This window comes from Crocuta crocuta, unplaced genomic scaffold, assembly GCF_008692635.1.
Source record: "Crocuta crocuta isolate KB4526 unplaced genomic scaffold, BGI_CrCroc_1.0 scaffold141, whole genome shotgun sequence".
Lineage (NCBI taxonomy): Eukaryota > Metazoa > Chordata > Mammalia > Carnivora > Hyaenidae > Crocuta > Crocuta crocuta.
Window position 1 is genome coordinate 6,939,660 of NW_027527951.1, and position 16,577 is coordinate 6,956,236.

Consider the following 16,577-nt stretch of genomic DNA (forward strand, 5'->3'; position numbering starts at 1 on the left):
ATGACCCCATTCATCTACTTCCGTGAATACTATTGTGTATGGATAAGGAAGTATTTAATCAATGAGATAACTTCAAGTCAAGATGATAGAGTAAATTTACATAAGAATCTGATGTCGGCTCGCACACACACATAAACTGGTAAAAGATAAAATACACTTTAAAACATATTTTAAAAGACAGAACCATGCTCAGTACAAGATAAAACACTATCACAGACTTAAATGGAAACACCTTAAGTTGGCAAACAGGAGGCTAAAATCACCACTTGCCCAGCACCAGCAAGAAGCAGAAGAGACTGGAAATGGATGCAAAATATCCTATTCTTGAAGGCTTCTGCATGAAATAAGGCTTAATGAGATGCACTATCAGTAAACCACTGTATATCTGTAGACCTAGAGATGACTCAAGAAAGCAGAAACAGCCACCAGCGAGAAACAGTCACCAACCATCTGCTGGTTTGGAGTCCTGAGCCTCCAATATAAGGTTGTGTATTACCGTATGTTAGTATTATACTGAAAACCTCAGAGAGGGGTAGATGAAGGAAACTGAAAACCCAGCAAACAGACAGGGGTAAGGAAGAGGAAGCCAGAGTCCTCCCTTTCTAGATGAACTTACAAAAACTTTAAAGTTTATGCATAAAATGCATGCCATGAAGGATCTCCAACCAACTAAAATAAAATGTTAAGAATACATCCAGCATAAAAACAACACAAAACAATAAAAACCCAAGACTTTAAATGAGTATATTTAAGGATCTCAAAGAAAGAAAGAAAAAGATTTTAAACATATATTGCAGAGGAGGGAAAGAGTAAACTCTAAGAACATAGAGACATTTAATCTAAATTGGACATAAAGAGTCAATTTGGTTACTTGAAAGTAAGATCAAGAAAATAAAAGAGAACTAAGCTAAGAAAAATGAGATCTAAAAAATCTAAGAGGCCTAAGAAGATGTACAGAATAGATTGAGAAGCTGTAGATGGGTGTCTGAAGTAGAGAAAAGAAGAAATAGGGGAGAGTAAATATTCACAGAGAATTGGCTGAGCACCTTACTAAAGTGGGAGAGCCATGAGTCTTGGGTGGAAAACTTTAATTTTGATGGTCTTACATTAAATGGGAGTTGAATATCAAGCAAAAAAAGAATACAAGAGTTTCCAGAGATGAAGAAAGATTATCATAAAGGAATAACAATTATACAGAGAAATACCCACAAGTGGAATGAAACACTAATCACTAGAGAAACCATGATGCAAAGAAAAGGAGTATTTAAGACATTTTCAGACACAAAAACTAAAATTTGTTACCCATGAAGTCTCTGAAGAAAGCATTAAATGGTTTATTAGAGTAAGAAGAAAAGTAAATTATAAGAAAAATGTGAGTTTTAAGAAGTGATGTTTTTAATGGTAAAATCTCCTAACACTGAGATTCAAAGAAAGTATTTTGATATTGTTGTCATAGAAAAAAATATGTGGGCTGGAGAAGGTGGACATAATGCATGTTCACTCTTAAAGAAAAAAACTGCTGGAAGCAGGTGAATAAAATCAGCAAATTAATAGAAATTTGAGAAAATATTAAAGACAATTCCAAATCATCAGATGAGAAATTTATACTCACTAGGCTACCCAGTATGGAAAACTGTCTGACAATTTTCAAATTTCATTACAAAATTTTTATTTATTTCTGCTCTTAATCTTGGCTTCAGCCCTTGCCCCTTTATTAACCATGTATGTAATGTGACAGGAATGACACCCATTCCAAACTAACCCCTGTAAACTGTTGGAGTTCTGAATTGGATACAAGATGAATCAATGTATATGTTGCCACATCTTCTTCTCTAAGAGAAAAGAAAACAAGTATATAACAATTAGTGAGAAAGTGAACAAGAGCAGAAGTAAAGATAAAATGTAAGCAGGAGTGGGGTGCCTGGGTGGCTCAGTCAGTTAGTTGAGCATCTGAAATCTTGATTTTGGCTCAGGGCATGATCTCACGGTTCATGGGTTTGAGCCCCATGTCGGGTTCTATGTTGACAGCTCAGAGGCTACTTGGGATTTTCTGCCCTGTCCTCACTTGTGTGCTGTATTAAAATAAATATAAATAAGCTTTAAAAAAATTAGGCAGGAGGACAAGAAAAGTAATTGTTTTCAATTTAAAAGTACTGAGCAAACTTTAAAGGGAAGGAAAGCAAATATGGGCTGTGCTGGAAGATTTAGTATTTGGATATATTTATGGGTTGTGAGTAAGGCAGAACTCTTCCATGTAGAGTGTAGTGACCTTATTTTAGAAGAAAGAATATGGGGTACACACACAGAACATTTATGGAAAAAGAAAGAAGTCCAGTTTAGCTGGGGCTTAAGATTTAAGATAAAAAAAAATAAGAAGATAAAATTATTATTTTCTCAAGCTGCTGTCCCATACCTACTTTTTACTCTTATTACTAAACTCCAAAAGAAGATTCCAATTTTCAGGACTTAACTGCTAAGCTTTTGTCATGCTGACTTGGTATTGAAATATTCTAGTCACACTACATGAAATCTCACATTCAAAGAGGAGAAAACTACTTAGGAGTAGACATGGGATCCAAGAAGGGAGAAGGATCCAGGGCCTCCAAGGACTGGGTTGAGGTAAAGACACTGAGCACTAAGACAGGAGGAAGGAAAACATCACCAAGGTAGCTATGGATAGCAACTCAAGTGTGTTGGATGGAAAAGGAACTTAGGGAAGGTTCCAGGTGATACAATGTTAGTGGCAAGAAAATCATGAAGGGCTACTATTAATCCCAAGGTAGAAAATGGAAGATTAGGAATGATACTGAGTTTCAGAGTGTTTTACAGAAGCAGCATACTATAGCTGAAAGAACAATGAATATTGAGTTGGAAGCCCTGGGTTCATGTCCACCAAAGACATTTATTAGCTGTGTGTAGAAGTTACTTAAATTCTCTGGATCAAGTTTCATCATTTGTACAGTTGATATAAAAATTATGAAGATTGGCTTTAAATGAATTCATACCTTGCAAAATACTTTCTATAATTTTAAGCTCTCTATAAATAGAACGTTTTATTGATGCTATTATTACATCATATTAATGCTATTATTTTGTGCTAAATCTCTTTGTTTTGGTAAATGCTTCTCCCCAACTTTTCATGATTTTGTTGAAATTTTCAAACAAGAGATGTCTCACCCCCTAACATTCAGGTAAGCCCATGAATAAAAGTTAATTATAGATCTCATCACCCTAATTCAATGCCTGATCTCTGGCAAGCACATTACTTAGGAAGAAGTTAGCAGTGTCTTTTTAAAGACTATAAAATGAACTCTGAGAGAGAAAGATCATAAGCTCTAAGGATATTTTAAACATGGAGCATCCAGGTACCAGGACCATCTACATGGAGTTGCCCAGCAGAGAGTAGAATCTGGGGAGAAAACACAGAGATATTGATAGAGAGAAAGAAAGATGAATCTAGAGACAGAGATGGAAATACAAATGGAAAGAGACACAGAGAGAAAGAAATAGAGAGATATTCCAGTTGGTATTCCTCCAACCTTCTGTTCATCCATGTGTTTACTGACTATCTCATGTGGGTCAAGAATCATTTAAGGTACTGGAGGTATATGAGTGATCCAAGACATACTTGGTCCCTACTCTCCTAGACTTAATATTCTAATAAGAGTGAAAGAATGGTAAATGTTTTAAAAAGGAAAATGCAGGGGCACCTGGGTGGCTCAGTCAGTTAAGCATCTGACTCTTGATTTCAGTTCAGATCATGATCTGATCAGATCAGTTCATGAGATGGAGCTGCACATCAGGCTCTCTGCTGACAGTGTGGAGCCTGCTTGGAATTCTCTCTTTCTCTCCCTCTCTCTCTGCCCCTCCATTTATGCTCTCTCTTTCTCTCTCTCTGTAAATAAATAAACTTAAAAAAAGAAAAGGGATATGCAAGGCAAGCAGATTATGGTAGGTCTTGAACCAGCCATGCTGGGATAGGTGAAGGGTTGTGAGACATGAGGTGACTCTGATAAAGGCAGCTGACCAATCCCAATGCCAGTGAGAGTCAGTCCCAAAGCCTGTTCTGGAAAGACATGACAAACTCTTTTATTTCTTTCATACTGCTGAAAGAGAATATAACCTTTCACTCATTACCTGTCCATTCTATTGTCAAGAGAGATTTTGCCCACATTTGTCCAATAAGAATCTCAAATTTAACATGTGCAAAAACTCCTAATTCCTCACTATCCTCAACAAGCTCCTCCTATCTTCTCTGTCTCACCAATGGTACACCGTATTCCAGTAACTCTGGCAAATATGTGGAGTCATCTGTGATGCTTTCCTTGATCTCATACGCATCATTTAAGTCTAACAGCAAATTTTGTCAGTTCTATCTTCAAAGGATTTCTAAATCTGACAATTTCTCACCAGCTCTACTGCTACCACTCTAAGATTAGGAAATGAAGACATATATCTTGTTTGCTCAAGATCTTCACACCAGAAACTGGGTGAAAACATTCTCTCAGTTACTCTTGCCTGCAGATCTTGATGAAATGGCATAAGCCATATTTCAAGATACTGATACTGAGGTTCATGGTCTTTTTTTTTTTTTTTTAATAAGAAATGGTCATGCTCCAGGTAGGATTTGAGAAATACACACCCTAGGAATAGAACAGGCAGCCTACAGGACATGGACAAGTTCTTATTTTCATATTTTCTTCCTTATTTTCTTCCACTTTCAGGAAGGTTCAGCTATGATTCATACTTGAGCAGTTTTCAGATCAAAAAGACTTTGTTGTTTCAGGCAGAAATCATAAACTGAACCTGTGTGCCTCTTTGACTGTCTGTTACCTGTGTTATTCCTCTCATGAGGGAAAAGCAAGCAAACAAGCAAAAAAAGAACAGGAATGTACTATTCTTGTCCCTTGGCTACTGAGGTTTCTAGATGTATTTCTCAATTCTAGGGTCAGGAGGATATCCCAGTCCTTTTCTTTCTTTTCCTTTATTTATCCCTAATTTATTTGACTTCCTTGGTTTAACCCAGGACGAGGACATTCTGAAATATCCAAGACAGATGGAATCATGGTACCTGTAAGGCTGTAAAAAGGAAAACAAAGCTCTTTAAGAATCATGCTCACCAATACCCAGTAGAGGTTGCAGAAACTCATTAAAGACTTCAAGAGGAAATGAACGAAAATCTGGAGAAGAATCCTTCTCAGGAAACTCTAAAATGCTCCTAAGTGTAAAAGACCACATCCACAAACTCATACTGTATCAAGAGACTAATTCTTGTGTCACTAATTAATTATAATGCTACCTTGTTAAAAACAGTTACAGAGACCTGAGTGTGTCAAGGGTTATCTGTTTGGAAAGGTGCCCTCACAGCCAACAAAATATAAAAGGTGATAACCATGAAATCTGATAAGTGAATTTAAACAGTGTGTTTGAATATAGTATGTTGCCTTTCTGAGCTACAGGGTGAATACCTGAATATCTATAGATAAAAATAATGTTAATTTTTTCTACAAGCTTTTAGTGCTTAAATTCAAAATTTAATAACCAATCACAATCTTTTGTAATATAGATCTACTAATGAGAATTACTTTTTTCGTGGGGGGTGGGGAGAGGATAATATTTCCCAAAATTGGGCTTCCCCTTTCATCAAAATAAATAGCAAATTTTCACCTGTTAGTGCTGATTCTATAATGAGATCTTTTGTATTTCAGTTCTGAAAATGTCTTTTCACACAGATAAATACTACCAAATGATAATATTAATTCACAAGCATATAAAACAGCTTGATGTGATTTAATTCAAACTACTTTTGTTGTCATCAAAATGACTTTACAAAATATAAGGTATTCATATAAGTACTGTTTTGCCTTGTAATTTTGGGTTGAATTCTTGAGGAAATGTTATCAAGTCTGAATCAAAAGCTAATTTCCAAAGCTATTCAGTGTTCAGTAACAGTGGTTGAGGGTGATTCTTCTCATTCAGAAAACCTTTAATCTTAGCCCTTAGCTCATAAAATTGCAAAAAAACTTTACCACTAATAAGCCATCAAACCGATGTGTGGTAGAGCAAACCAGAAATTCTGCTTCTGTTTTTGACAAAAATCCATGGAATTGATGATGGTAAGCCCACAACGGCACGTGAAAATTCATCACTGATGCTACTAGATCAATAACATATGAGACATTCAAATATTTTCCACAAAGTACCTGTTAGCTGTTCCAAGCAGACTATTCATTGAGGCTAATTCTTTAGTCACCTTAAACCTGGCATTTACTCCATGAATAAACAACTGAACACCAAGAGTGGCATCTGTAAACTCATTAAGCACTAGGAAAACCAGGTGAAATAATTTGAATTCTTATATAACTGACTTTCATTGTTGTTTCCAATGTCCTCAACATTTTGAGGAATTGTTCTTGCCAAAAGGCTAACAGTCTTAAGTTTATTTTTTTCTGGACACACTTCTTTAGAAAGAATGCTATGGGATTTTAAGTCACTCGAATCCGTTCCATCTTCTCTCATCAGCTCTTGATACTGTTGTCAAATTGTACACACTTTGGGCATCAGGATGTTAAGAGTGGAAAGAAGTAGGTCCACAAGTGTTTTGCTTGTGTGCACTTACCTTGGGTGCTATTTCCAGAGAAGGAGAAGCTTCCTCTAACTTGCTCCCACCCTTGTCCAGCTGCCCCCCAGCAATAAGTCACAGCCTTTGTGAGTTTATAGAAATGAACAGTCACAGCAGATGCATGGGGATTTAGTGCGTAACATAGGTGGAGTTGTACAGTTTCTCAGGCTGGGTTTGCAGCGCCTCAGCAGCAATGCCTCAGGGGTCTCAGGAAACGGGGAGACACTGGGCACAGGAACCTATGCTATGGCCCTGTCTGAGTTAAATTTTTCAAACCAATAATTATATTTTTCCCTTAGCAGTTTGAAGTTCCAAAAGAACAATTTAACTTTAGGTTAACAAGAAAAAATTACAGGCAAAGAAGTATAACATGGTCTGGGTCTAAAATTTAAGAGTCTAACCTGTCAAAGCCCAAATTCTAGAAAATAGGAGTAGAATGAATATCTTTCTCCTTCATATTTGATAAATACTGAGTTTTAAATCTTATTGCTGCTGTTGTGGAATTTTTCCCCTCCCTCTATACAGTCAAAATCAAGGAATTTAAATGCCTTTTAATTTGAAATAGAAAAAGACTCTTTTGTAATGAAATCGAGTGATTTGTTGGTTTACTTTCATTTTAAGAAAAGAATTATGTGTTTTACTTTGTAATAATGGGGTAATAGGGCTGAATGTAATACTGGTGATTTGGGGAACATATTTCATTCCATGCGAGTTTAGATTTCTGCATTAAATTTAATGTAAAGCTAAAGGTGTATATAAACATGATATATAATTTCATATTTTTATGAAATTATAATTTTTATGAAAAAAGTTTAACTTTAACCAAGTGATAGCAGTCCCATTTTGTCCTTACTCATTTTTCTTTATGTCAGTTCTGCTCACCTTTCCTTTCAATAGAAACTTGATGAATTTAAACCTTCTAAATATAGTTGGGGGGAAAAAAAAGAAAAAATGCCTAGGAAAGTGAAACAGAATATAATGTATGATTAATTATGCAGGTTTCCTCAAGTCAGCCAGTAAATCCTAATATAGACAGTTTGGAATTAGTTCACACTTACAAGCTTTCCCCTTCATCTTTACTGCAGTGTGCCATCACCAAGGATGATCTCCTTCTGCTTTATCAAGTCAACACACAACCAAACTTAGTATTTTGATGTCGTGATGGGTAGGAAAAATGATGAACAAGTTTTGGTACAATGACAGGAAGCAAATCAGTTAAAAATCAGCAGGCTACTTGGAAACAAATTTCCCCCAGCATTCTCATGCTGTGGTTTCTGAGCCGGTGTCACTGTATGTTCTCTAGAATCCAATTTCTTTTGAAATGGCTTTCAGTTCTTTCTGTGTGTGCACTATTGATGTTAAGCATGAATGAATGCAAACACTTGCACCATCAAAAACAAATAGCATTTTACCACCCAGAATGCCCTGGCAGGAGTCCAAGAAAACAAGATTTAACTCCTCAGAATGGCAGTGGGTAGACAGAATTAATGGGTGGTCTTTCCAGGAAAATGGCTTATAAACTTCACTGAAATAGTAATCTGGTGCCTTGGTATCCACATTTGTCTACTTGCTGTTGGTATCTTAACTGTTATCTTACAAGAAAGATTCAAGACATTTAATTAAAAGAATTAATTTGAAACTCAAAATCTGGCAAACCACTGTTTTTTAAAACTTCAGAAGTGTTGCTGACAGTTTGCATTATTGACCTATTGACACTTTACTTTTTAGTTGATACTACTTAGTGTGATTCCTAGGCAACAAGTGACACTTGTTTTGCCCACACCATTCAAGGATTTGTAGTTATATTGGTGGAATCTTCCAAAAGTCAAGCCAAGACAATGAATACATTAAAAATCTATTTTGTGGGGCGCCTGGGTGGCTTAGTCGGTTAAGCGTCCGACTCTCGCTTAGGTCATGATCTCGCGGTTCGTGGGTTCAAGCCCCGTGTTGGGCTCTGTGCTGACTGCCAGCTCAGAGCCTGGAGCCTATTTCGGAGTCTGTATCTCCCTCTCTCCTCTGACCCTCCCCTGCTCACGCTCTCTCTCTCTCTCTCTCCTAGAAATAAATAAAAATATAAAAAAAAATCTATTTTGTAAGGAGTAAAATCACCAGTTATAAGGACACTACTATATCCTATGCAGAAAATTCTTATTTACTTAAAATTTGTGTTTTTATAAGGCTTCATTACTTTATGATCTGAGTGGGGAAATGAGATGTTCTGGGTTAGAATCTTACTATATCTTCGTGGTCGGATATCTACTAGCTAACGTTTTCCCACTTGCTGGATGATGTCAACTCTTTGTTTAAATCACAGAAACTGCAGCAATGTCTACATCAGACTGAGGCCATCAAGAGCTATAGGAGTAACACTACCCAGGAATAATTTTCCAGCTTGAAAACACAGCTTTGTTTGATCTGTACTTTCTCAATCATCTGTGAAATATTTATGAAAAAAATTCTATAATCCTTGTAACTAGGCTAATCAATAAACTTTTTGACATTCTTGATATTTTAGTTACTTTGTCTCACATAAAACTTTTCAGAGCAATTAGTTATGGGCTGACTTACTCTTCTCCTGATATCTTGGAAAGTGGAAGTCTCTCCAGTGGTCACATGTATTTTATTTCCCTCAATCATTCCAGTAGAATGTATGTCTCATTACAGATTATTATGCCAGAACCTCTGACAATCAGGTTCTGAATGAGAAGCTCTGTGGCCATTGGCTCTGTGGCAATTATTGCCAGAGCAATAATGTTCTGGTCATATCATATGCAAACTCACTCTTAGATACTGTAACCCCTTAAGTAGCTTGCAAGTGGTGTAATATCAGAAAAAAAGATTGACAAAAATGGCAATCTAAAGAGTAGACTCAATCTCCTAACACTAACTTGCTCATTGATGGGCTCTTTACAGAAACTCTGAATATCACTTGAGTCTCATTGATGCTATTCTGAGCTTGTTGACAGTATCTTGCAGCCATAGTATTATTTTAAGATAACAACAAAACCATTAAACTCACTTATTGCATTGTACCTCTCCAGTTCTATGGGAAAAAATGATTTATTGACTTTAAAACTTGAAAAAACAACAAACTATTAAACAACAAAACTATTGGCACCTTGCACTCTTTTATTGAATACAGAAGTCTTGGAAAATGGACATACATTTTTCCCTAGCTAGTTAGAAGCCTAAGGCAGGAGAAAATTCCCAAACTTCAGAAAAATGAGGCTTTTTTTTCCTTCAATACCTGAGCACTTTAATCCAGTCCTCTCAAGAAGATGGGAAAAAACTCAAAGCATTTTAAACTGCTTAAGTATTTACATGGTAATTATCCCAGTGAGTGAGAGAAAGAGAAGAGGAAACCCCTGTTCCTTGAGATCCTTGTACTGTGAACAATTTGCTAGCTGCCTTTGCATACATTATCCTGTCCAGACCTCTCAATTGTCGTTAGAGGTTATCTCCAGGACTGCAAGAACTCCATTTCATAGATGGGAGACCAGATTTACTGAATATTTGTATAATTTTTCCCAAGATGTCACCCTAGGTAACTTAGGGTACATATGTTAGATCCCTTTGCCAGACTTTGAAGGAGGATGTCTATCTATTTTACCTTTGCTGTAAAGCCTTGAAAAGTATTGGTAATTATGTGCTACAACTGAACATTAATTATCCAAAAATTTCTTATCCATTAGCACCACACTGTCTCCAATCCAGTGAGATTTGGATTTCAATCCTGATCCCAAAAAGTGCAAAATCTAATGTCCAGGCTTCGTCCATAAAGCCCCCATTATCCCTTATTATCTTCCAGGCTGTGTACCAGTGCCCACTCAAGAACGGTGAGAATGTGCACAGTTCTCTCAATGAAGCAATCATTTTCTCAATGTTGGTCTAATCTGCAGCACTGGATTTCTTACTAACTCACTCTATCTGAGTTCTGAGGGATCACCTGGTCACTCTAAAACTACTACCTGCCTACCATAAACTCCTGTGCGTAGCCTCATAGTATCAGCTGCCTCTTCTGGGCAACAGAATCTTCTCCCAGTGGTCTGACTAGGTACCCTAGTTAGAATTCTTTCCAGTCCTGATTCATTGCTTATCACTTCTACAAATACATTTCTACAAATGAGAGGTTACAAAGACAGGTAGTGTAGATGAGTGAAGCTGGATAGACAATCTGAGGTGAAGTGGAGCATAACTGTGGAGTCTAAGGGTCTGGGTGGGAAGCCGCTACTATGTAATCATCTGAGAATGTGGGCCCGGTGTTAACACCTGTACAGATTTTTACAAGAAGACAGAAATCCCAATATTTTATGTAAAATTGGCAACTAATCCAGTAGTATTTCTAAATTTTATGGAGATCCACAATACAACTGAATACTGCCCACAGTCTTCCAGTTGATGACTTCTGCCTCAGATAATTGCTCAGCCCTGGCTTAAAAAGTATAATTCTCATAGTCTTAAAAGTCTTACATGCAACAAGGAGAGGTGAGCCAACAATATAAATTTATGTTTGAAAGTTAATTATGGAAACATTTGATTAGCATATCAATGAATTACAAAAGTAGTCCACTCTAGTACTGTGAGCTAATTCTCCATGAGTCTCTCAAGTTATCTTGTGAGCAGAGACACTGACAGTCTTTGTTTCAGACAATCTGTTCAGGAATGTTTATACTGCAAACAGCCTTCAAAGAGAAATATGGAGCCTCCCTCTAGAGCAATGCTAACTTCCCATTATAAAACATTCAGGTTTCCTAAACTCAGGCTTCCTCTTGAGTACTATAACTTTCTATTCTTTTTGTGTCATTCTGTGAAACTGGGGACCAGTGAAAATGCTAACAGCCAGAGTCCTCAGTCTCTGACAACTGTCTTCCTCTAGCATTGATAAAACAGTTGCAGTCAGGAACGCCCATCATTCTGAACAACCAAATCTCTTCCTATCTCATTGTTTTTAACTATTTGAGGCGTCCATCTTTGCCTTCAGAAAATAGCTTGGTGCTTTGCAACAATGTAAAATAAAATAACAATAGTAATTGTGAGGAGCCTGAAATTAAGTCCTCCATTAAGAGCAACCCCGGGCTGGCTGCACGTAGCCCCAGTTCCAGGAAAAGCTTCAGCTAAAGCCACCCTGGGACCACCCACGGATCAGCCAATCAAAAGAAATGTGTAACATTCCTGTAGTCTGAGTCAGGGCTGGGAACTACAGATAGTTACTCTGTACAAATTAGCCAATCACTCACTGCTTGCCTAAACCCCACATAGGCCCTTTGAACTCACCTCATAATTGCTCATTTTCAAAGCATTCTCAAAGGTCATGATTGGGTCCTGCCAAAAGTAACGGACACCTCACAGATACTGAATGGCCAAAACTGTTGCCATGGGTGGTGTACAATTATGATTGGTGCTTATGTGATGATGCTGTATGTATAATATGTGCACTATAACAACCCAGTCCCTTACCCTATACAAAACCCTGCTCGCTATTGTTTGGGGCATCACCTTGCTGCTGCTGCACTGGTAGACAGGTGAGCCCCTGCTCGAGCTTGTAATAAAAACCCTTATATACTTGTATCGGTGTCGGCTCCTTGGAGGTCTCAGGGGACTCGCGATTCGAGCACAACAATTAATTCCCAGTTTTATTTGAGAATTAAATAAGTGTATATATTTAATGTGCTTCAAATAGTACATAGGTATGTAGTACGTAGTGAGAAAGCAAAAACTGATTATTTATTGAATCGAATCTCTCTTCAATAAATTAGTTAAAGTCTCAACTTTAAATGCCGGTTATTTGTGACTTATAGCCTAACTCTATTATTGGCAAGCTGAATGGTGAATCATTTAGGGTTAGGTATGTGCTTGGTCCTTTCTCAATTCAAATTCTCAAAAGTTTAGAAATGTATCATTCTCACAAGCTTTTGGGAAAAAAAAAAAACAATCTTGTATAAATGATATGAAGGACCAAATACTAATCCCTCTCCAGTCAAACAGTAAATGAACAAATGTACCATTAAAAAGAAACCACAGGGCCATAATGGAGCCATTTAAGGTAAGCCTCCAAGTCAGTATACCAAGGCTTAATACTTAACCTACCTGCAGTTTCAACTCTCCAAGAGTGTGTAACCTTTAACCAGTCAACATGGTAATTTCCTGATCAGCGCTAGGAAGTTTACTGATAGACCCCTTCCTTTCCACCTAGGAGGGCGGCCTTGCCTAAAACAATGATTCTTTGCTAACAATTTCCCCTCAGCCCCTTGCTCTTCTACCTTTAAAAACCTTTCTTTTCCTGTTGCTCAGTGGAACTCTTTTCAGTTCGGATGCTGCTCCATTGTTTGGTAACGCCAATTCGATCTTCAAAACTGACCCAGCTGAATTTTTGTTATTTCACAATACTATAATGGCTTTTTTTTTTAATGCAAAACAACTTTCCCATAGGTGACCTGTACATTCAAGATGCCTAAAAACCATCACAAAAATATTAGAAGTTTTCTTCACAGCCCTAATCAAAGTCAGTTCACTCAAATATTATTTCCATTGATGTTTCCACTGTGCTATGGCATTTTTCCTAATGGTCTCAAATAACATCCCTGCCTTTCTATTTTTCTAAGCCTGTGGCAATTAAAATAAAAATTTCAAAAGGGTAAAAGGAAAGAGGAAAGCTACAAAAATCTGATTTGATTTTCCTACACTCCCCACCCCCATTTCCAAGCAGCTAATCCCCTCTCAAACAGTACAATAGAACAGCTAGACATAAAGAAAAGGAGATAAGACTGGCCAGCCAGTGCATTGTTCTTGTTAATCTGCACCATTTACATAAGGGTTAAAAGGCTTGTTTTATCATTTAAACAGGCTTAAAAGCCTCTTTGCAAATGAGATTTAGTTCCTACAAAAGAATGAATTCTAGCTATTTGGTGAGTTTCTGGTAGACCAGCACTGGGAGCTGACTTGGCAGTAACTTAAGCTACTTCTTTGGCCACATACAGTCTATGCAAAGATTGCTTCCAGCTGCCAAAACTGAAAAGTGTCAAGCTGATTAAATTCTTTCCAGGAGGCGAACAAGATGAAGAGCGGGTTAAGAGGCCAATAATATCAGATCTTAAACTATACCTGAGCAAATTCCTTTTTACGCAGGTGCTTTAAAAGTGGCTTTGAACCTTAAAAGCCCTTAGTCTTCCTTTGGAAGGGAACAGAAGGGAAGGCAGCAAATGAAATTCAGAGACAGAAAGGGTTAAAATTTCTCAAATTGTGAAGTAAGGACAATGTAAATTCTTTGATTAATTGTTGGTCTGAGTGGCACTGGACACAAGGATACACTGCACGACTAATTTTCTTGCATATGTTAGCACAAAAGATAATTTGAAGGAAATGATTTTCTTAACACGGAGTACACCCTTTGCATCAAAATCTTAGGTTTTAAAAAATTAAGATCATATTTATATATACTATACCTATTATTTGTTTTACCTGGCACACCTTGAACAGATGTTCAATGTGACCTTGGCCTGAGGTTCTGCAGGGTGAGTAGCACGACCTTGGTTAAATTTGCTCCCAGAAGGTGCAAGGGTAGTTACTCCCTCCATTCTTAAGTCATCGAGATCCTCTGTAACAACATAAACAATTGCAGAGAAAAAATTAGCCTTAATAGAATTAACAAGAAAAGTCCATGTTCTCAGGTATCTGCCAATAGTTAAGCAAAACATTATATTTCCACTTTGCACAAATATTACCTCATGCTTCAATTATTTTTCAAATCATTTCTAGATGTAGTTGGAGGCAAATTATATGAGAAGATTTACAGAACAAAAATGGTGAGAGACTGAATTTGTTTGGACAATAGGTAGACCATCTATTGTTATAGAACATGGATCTACCACCTTTCTGTAACTGTTCAAAGAAACCAACCTAAAATCTTTGTAGCAATTAGCCCCAAATGGTCAGAACTTGGTCAATGACTGCCAGCTTCTCTATTTTTGCCTTTGCTTCCAACTCGGAGCCAACCAAAGACAAGCCTACATGTCTTCTTCCAAACTAATTATATAAGATCATTTGCTTCTAATTAGCTTGCCTTCACAGTTTCCCTATCGAATGACCTCAGTAAGAGCATGTCTGAGCCTTCTCTGTTTCCACTCTTAACCTTTCCATTTTGCTTTTACATGGAGAGGACAATATACCTGGATAGTCATGCCCAAGGTTTACTGAAGCCCATGCCTCATTTTCCCAGGTCCTCAATCAAGATTAAAAGATCTAAGTTTCGCTAAGTCTCAATCAAGACTAAAAGATCTAATTATCAGGACCAATTCAGTCCTGACAGAATATGTACACGAACCCCTGCTTTATTCATAGAACAAGGACTCCTGTAAAAAGGATTCCATTTATTTGTTCTCAGTCTTAGCAAAAGAGGTACATAAAGTTTCAAAATAAAAATTATACTTTTGTCAAAATATATTCCATTATTTGAGGTTATAACCTATATAATTAGGGAAATCACTCTCTCAGGATAAGACTATAGGTTTATCTGAACATCTTACACCCCTCAAAAGCAATCAAGAGTATCTTTGGTTTAACTGGATATTGTAAACAACAACTGTCAAATTTTCCTGAGATTGTGACAACTTTCAGTTTAAGTCATAAATAGGCTTTCTGTTATCTGAAGAAGGCTTGTCACAGGAGTCTATTGGTCTCCTTCCATAAGCAATCCCAACTAAAGTTTTTTCATCAATTTGCACATAAGAAATCTGGATAAGCCTATAGAGTTTTAACTCAATTTCATGGGAGTCATAAAAACTCATCACTTTGACCTGGTTGCAAAGGCATATTCCCCTTGTTTTAGAACAATAGCCACCACTTCAAAACTTGGTGCTTCAGCTGAAAACTACTTCAGCCTTCTGTCTTGATCTTATGGTTCCTCATACAACACAGACATTACTACTGTCTGAAAACACAGCACTTTTCAGCTATAGCTAATTAACCTCCATGAGATTTTGTTAGTGTCTCTTCCTCACATTGCTATTCACTACTGAGACATGACTGATCTGCCCTCTCCTGCCCCTACTAGAAGAAGAGAACCTTGTGATTTTCTTAGGTCAGTTAGGGAACTTGTTATACCCAGCTCAGCCTTTTTGAGGACTTCCATTGAAAAGTCTGGCCTAATATTATTTGTTGATAGATCATACCTCAAAACTTCAAACTGGAGTAGAAAATGCTCTTACCAATTTAAGCTTGCCTTTGGAATACAATCCTCTACCTGAAATAAAATCAGCCCAGATGGCAGACTTATTGCACTTACTTGAGCTTGTCAACTAGACAAAGACCAAAAAATCATGATTTTTAAAAATTATATATATATATAATTTATGTGCACACACACATATATAAGAGTATATGAATTTTATGTACACACACACACATATAGGAGTATATGAATTTGGGACACTTTGAAAACAAGGGGTTAACTCTATTGGAACCCCCATCAAAAATGGACAAGATGTTTAAGATGCTTTTACAGGCATTCCTTCTTCAAAAAGAGGTAGCAATTATAAAAGTTGGGGCTCTGAAAACAGAAATAATATGGGAACTAAAGGAATAATCTCTAGCAGATAATTTTGCCAAAAAAGTGGCCTTAATGAAGATTTTGATCCTATTAAACTCAAAGGATAAATCCTTTGAATTTAAAGAAACTAAAGGAATTCAAAGAAACTATTATAAAATGTCAACACTTAGGCCCTCATTTTGAAAAAAAAGAAAAAAGAAAAACGTGGTTCTAGCTTCACTAGATAATCTCCGGTGCCCTCAAGACAGCTGCTTGGTGGCACTAGGTGGTTTCAAATGCATATTAGCTAAATTTCTCCATTAAACTACTCATCATAGTACAGATAAATTGGTTAACTTAAATTAACATGGCTGGGTAAACTTTAAAAAGACAGCTGAAGTAATATTTAAGTCATGTGGACTTATCACCCTT

At 36.9% G+C, this 16,577-nt stretch overlaps 1 protein-coding gene across 1 annotated transcript in view; it reads right to left on the reverse strand.

Moving 5' to 3' along the window:
- CUNH8orf34 (chromosome unknown C8orf34 homolog) overlaps positions 1-16,577 on the reverse strand; it is a 396,460-nt gene that overhangs the window by 120,193 nt on the left and 259,690 nt on the right. Inside the window, 1 exon segment of the mRNA XM_077752493.1 lies at positions 14,081-14,216. Within this exon segment, the coding sequence (XP_077608619.1) occupies positions 14,081-14,216 (136 nt within the window).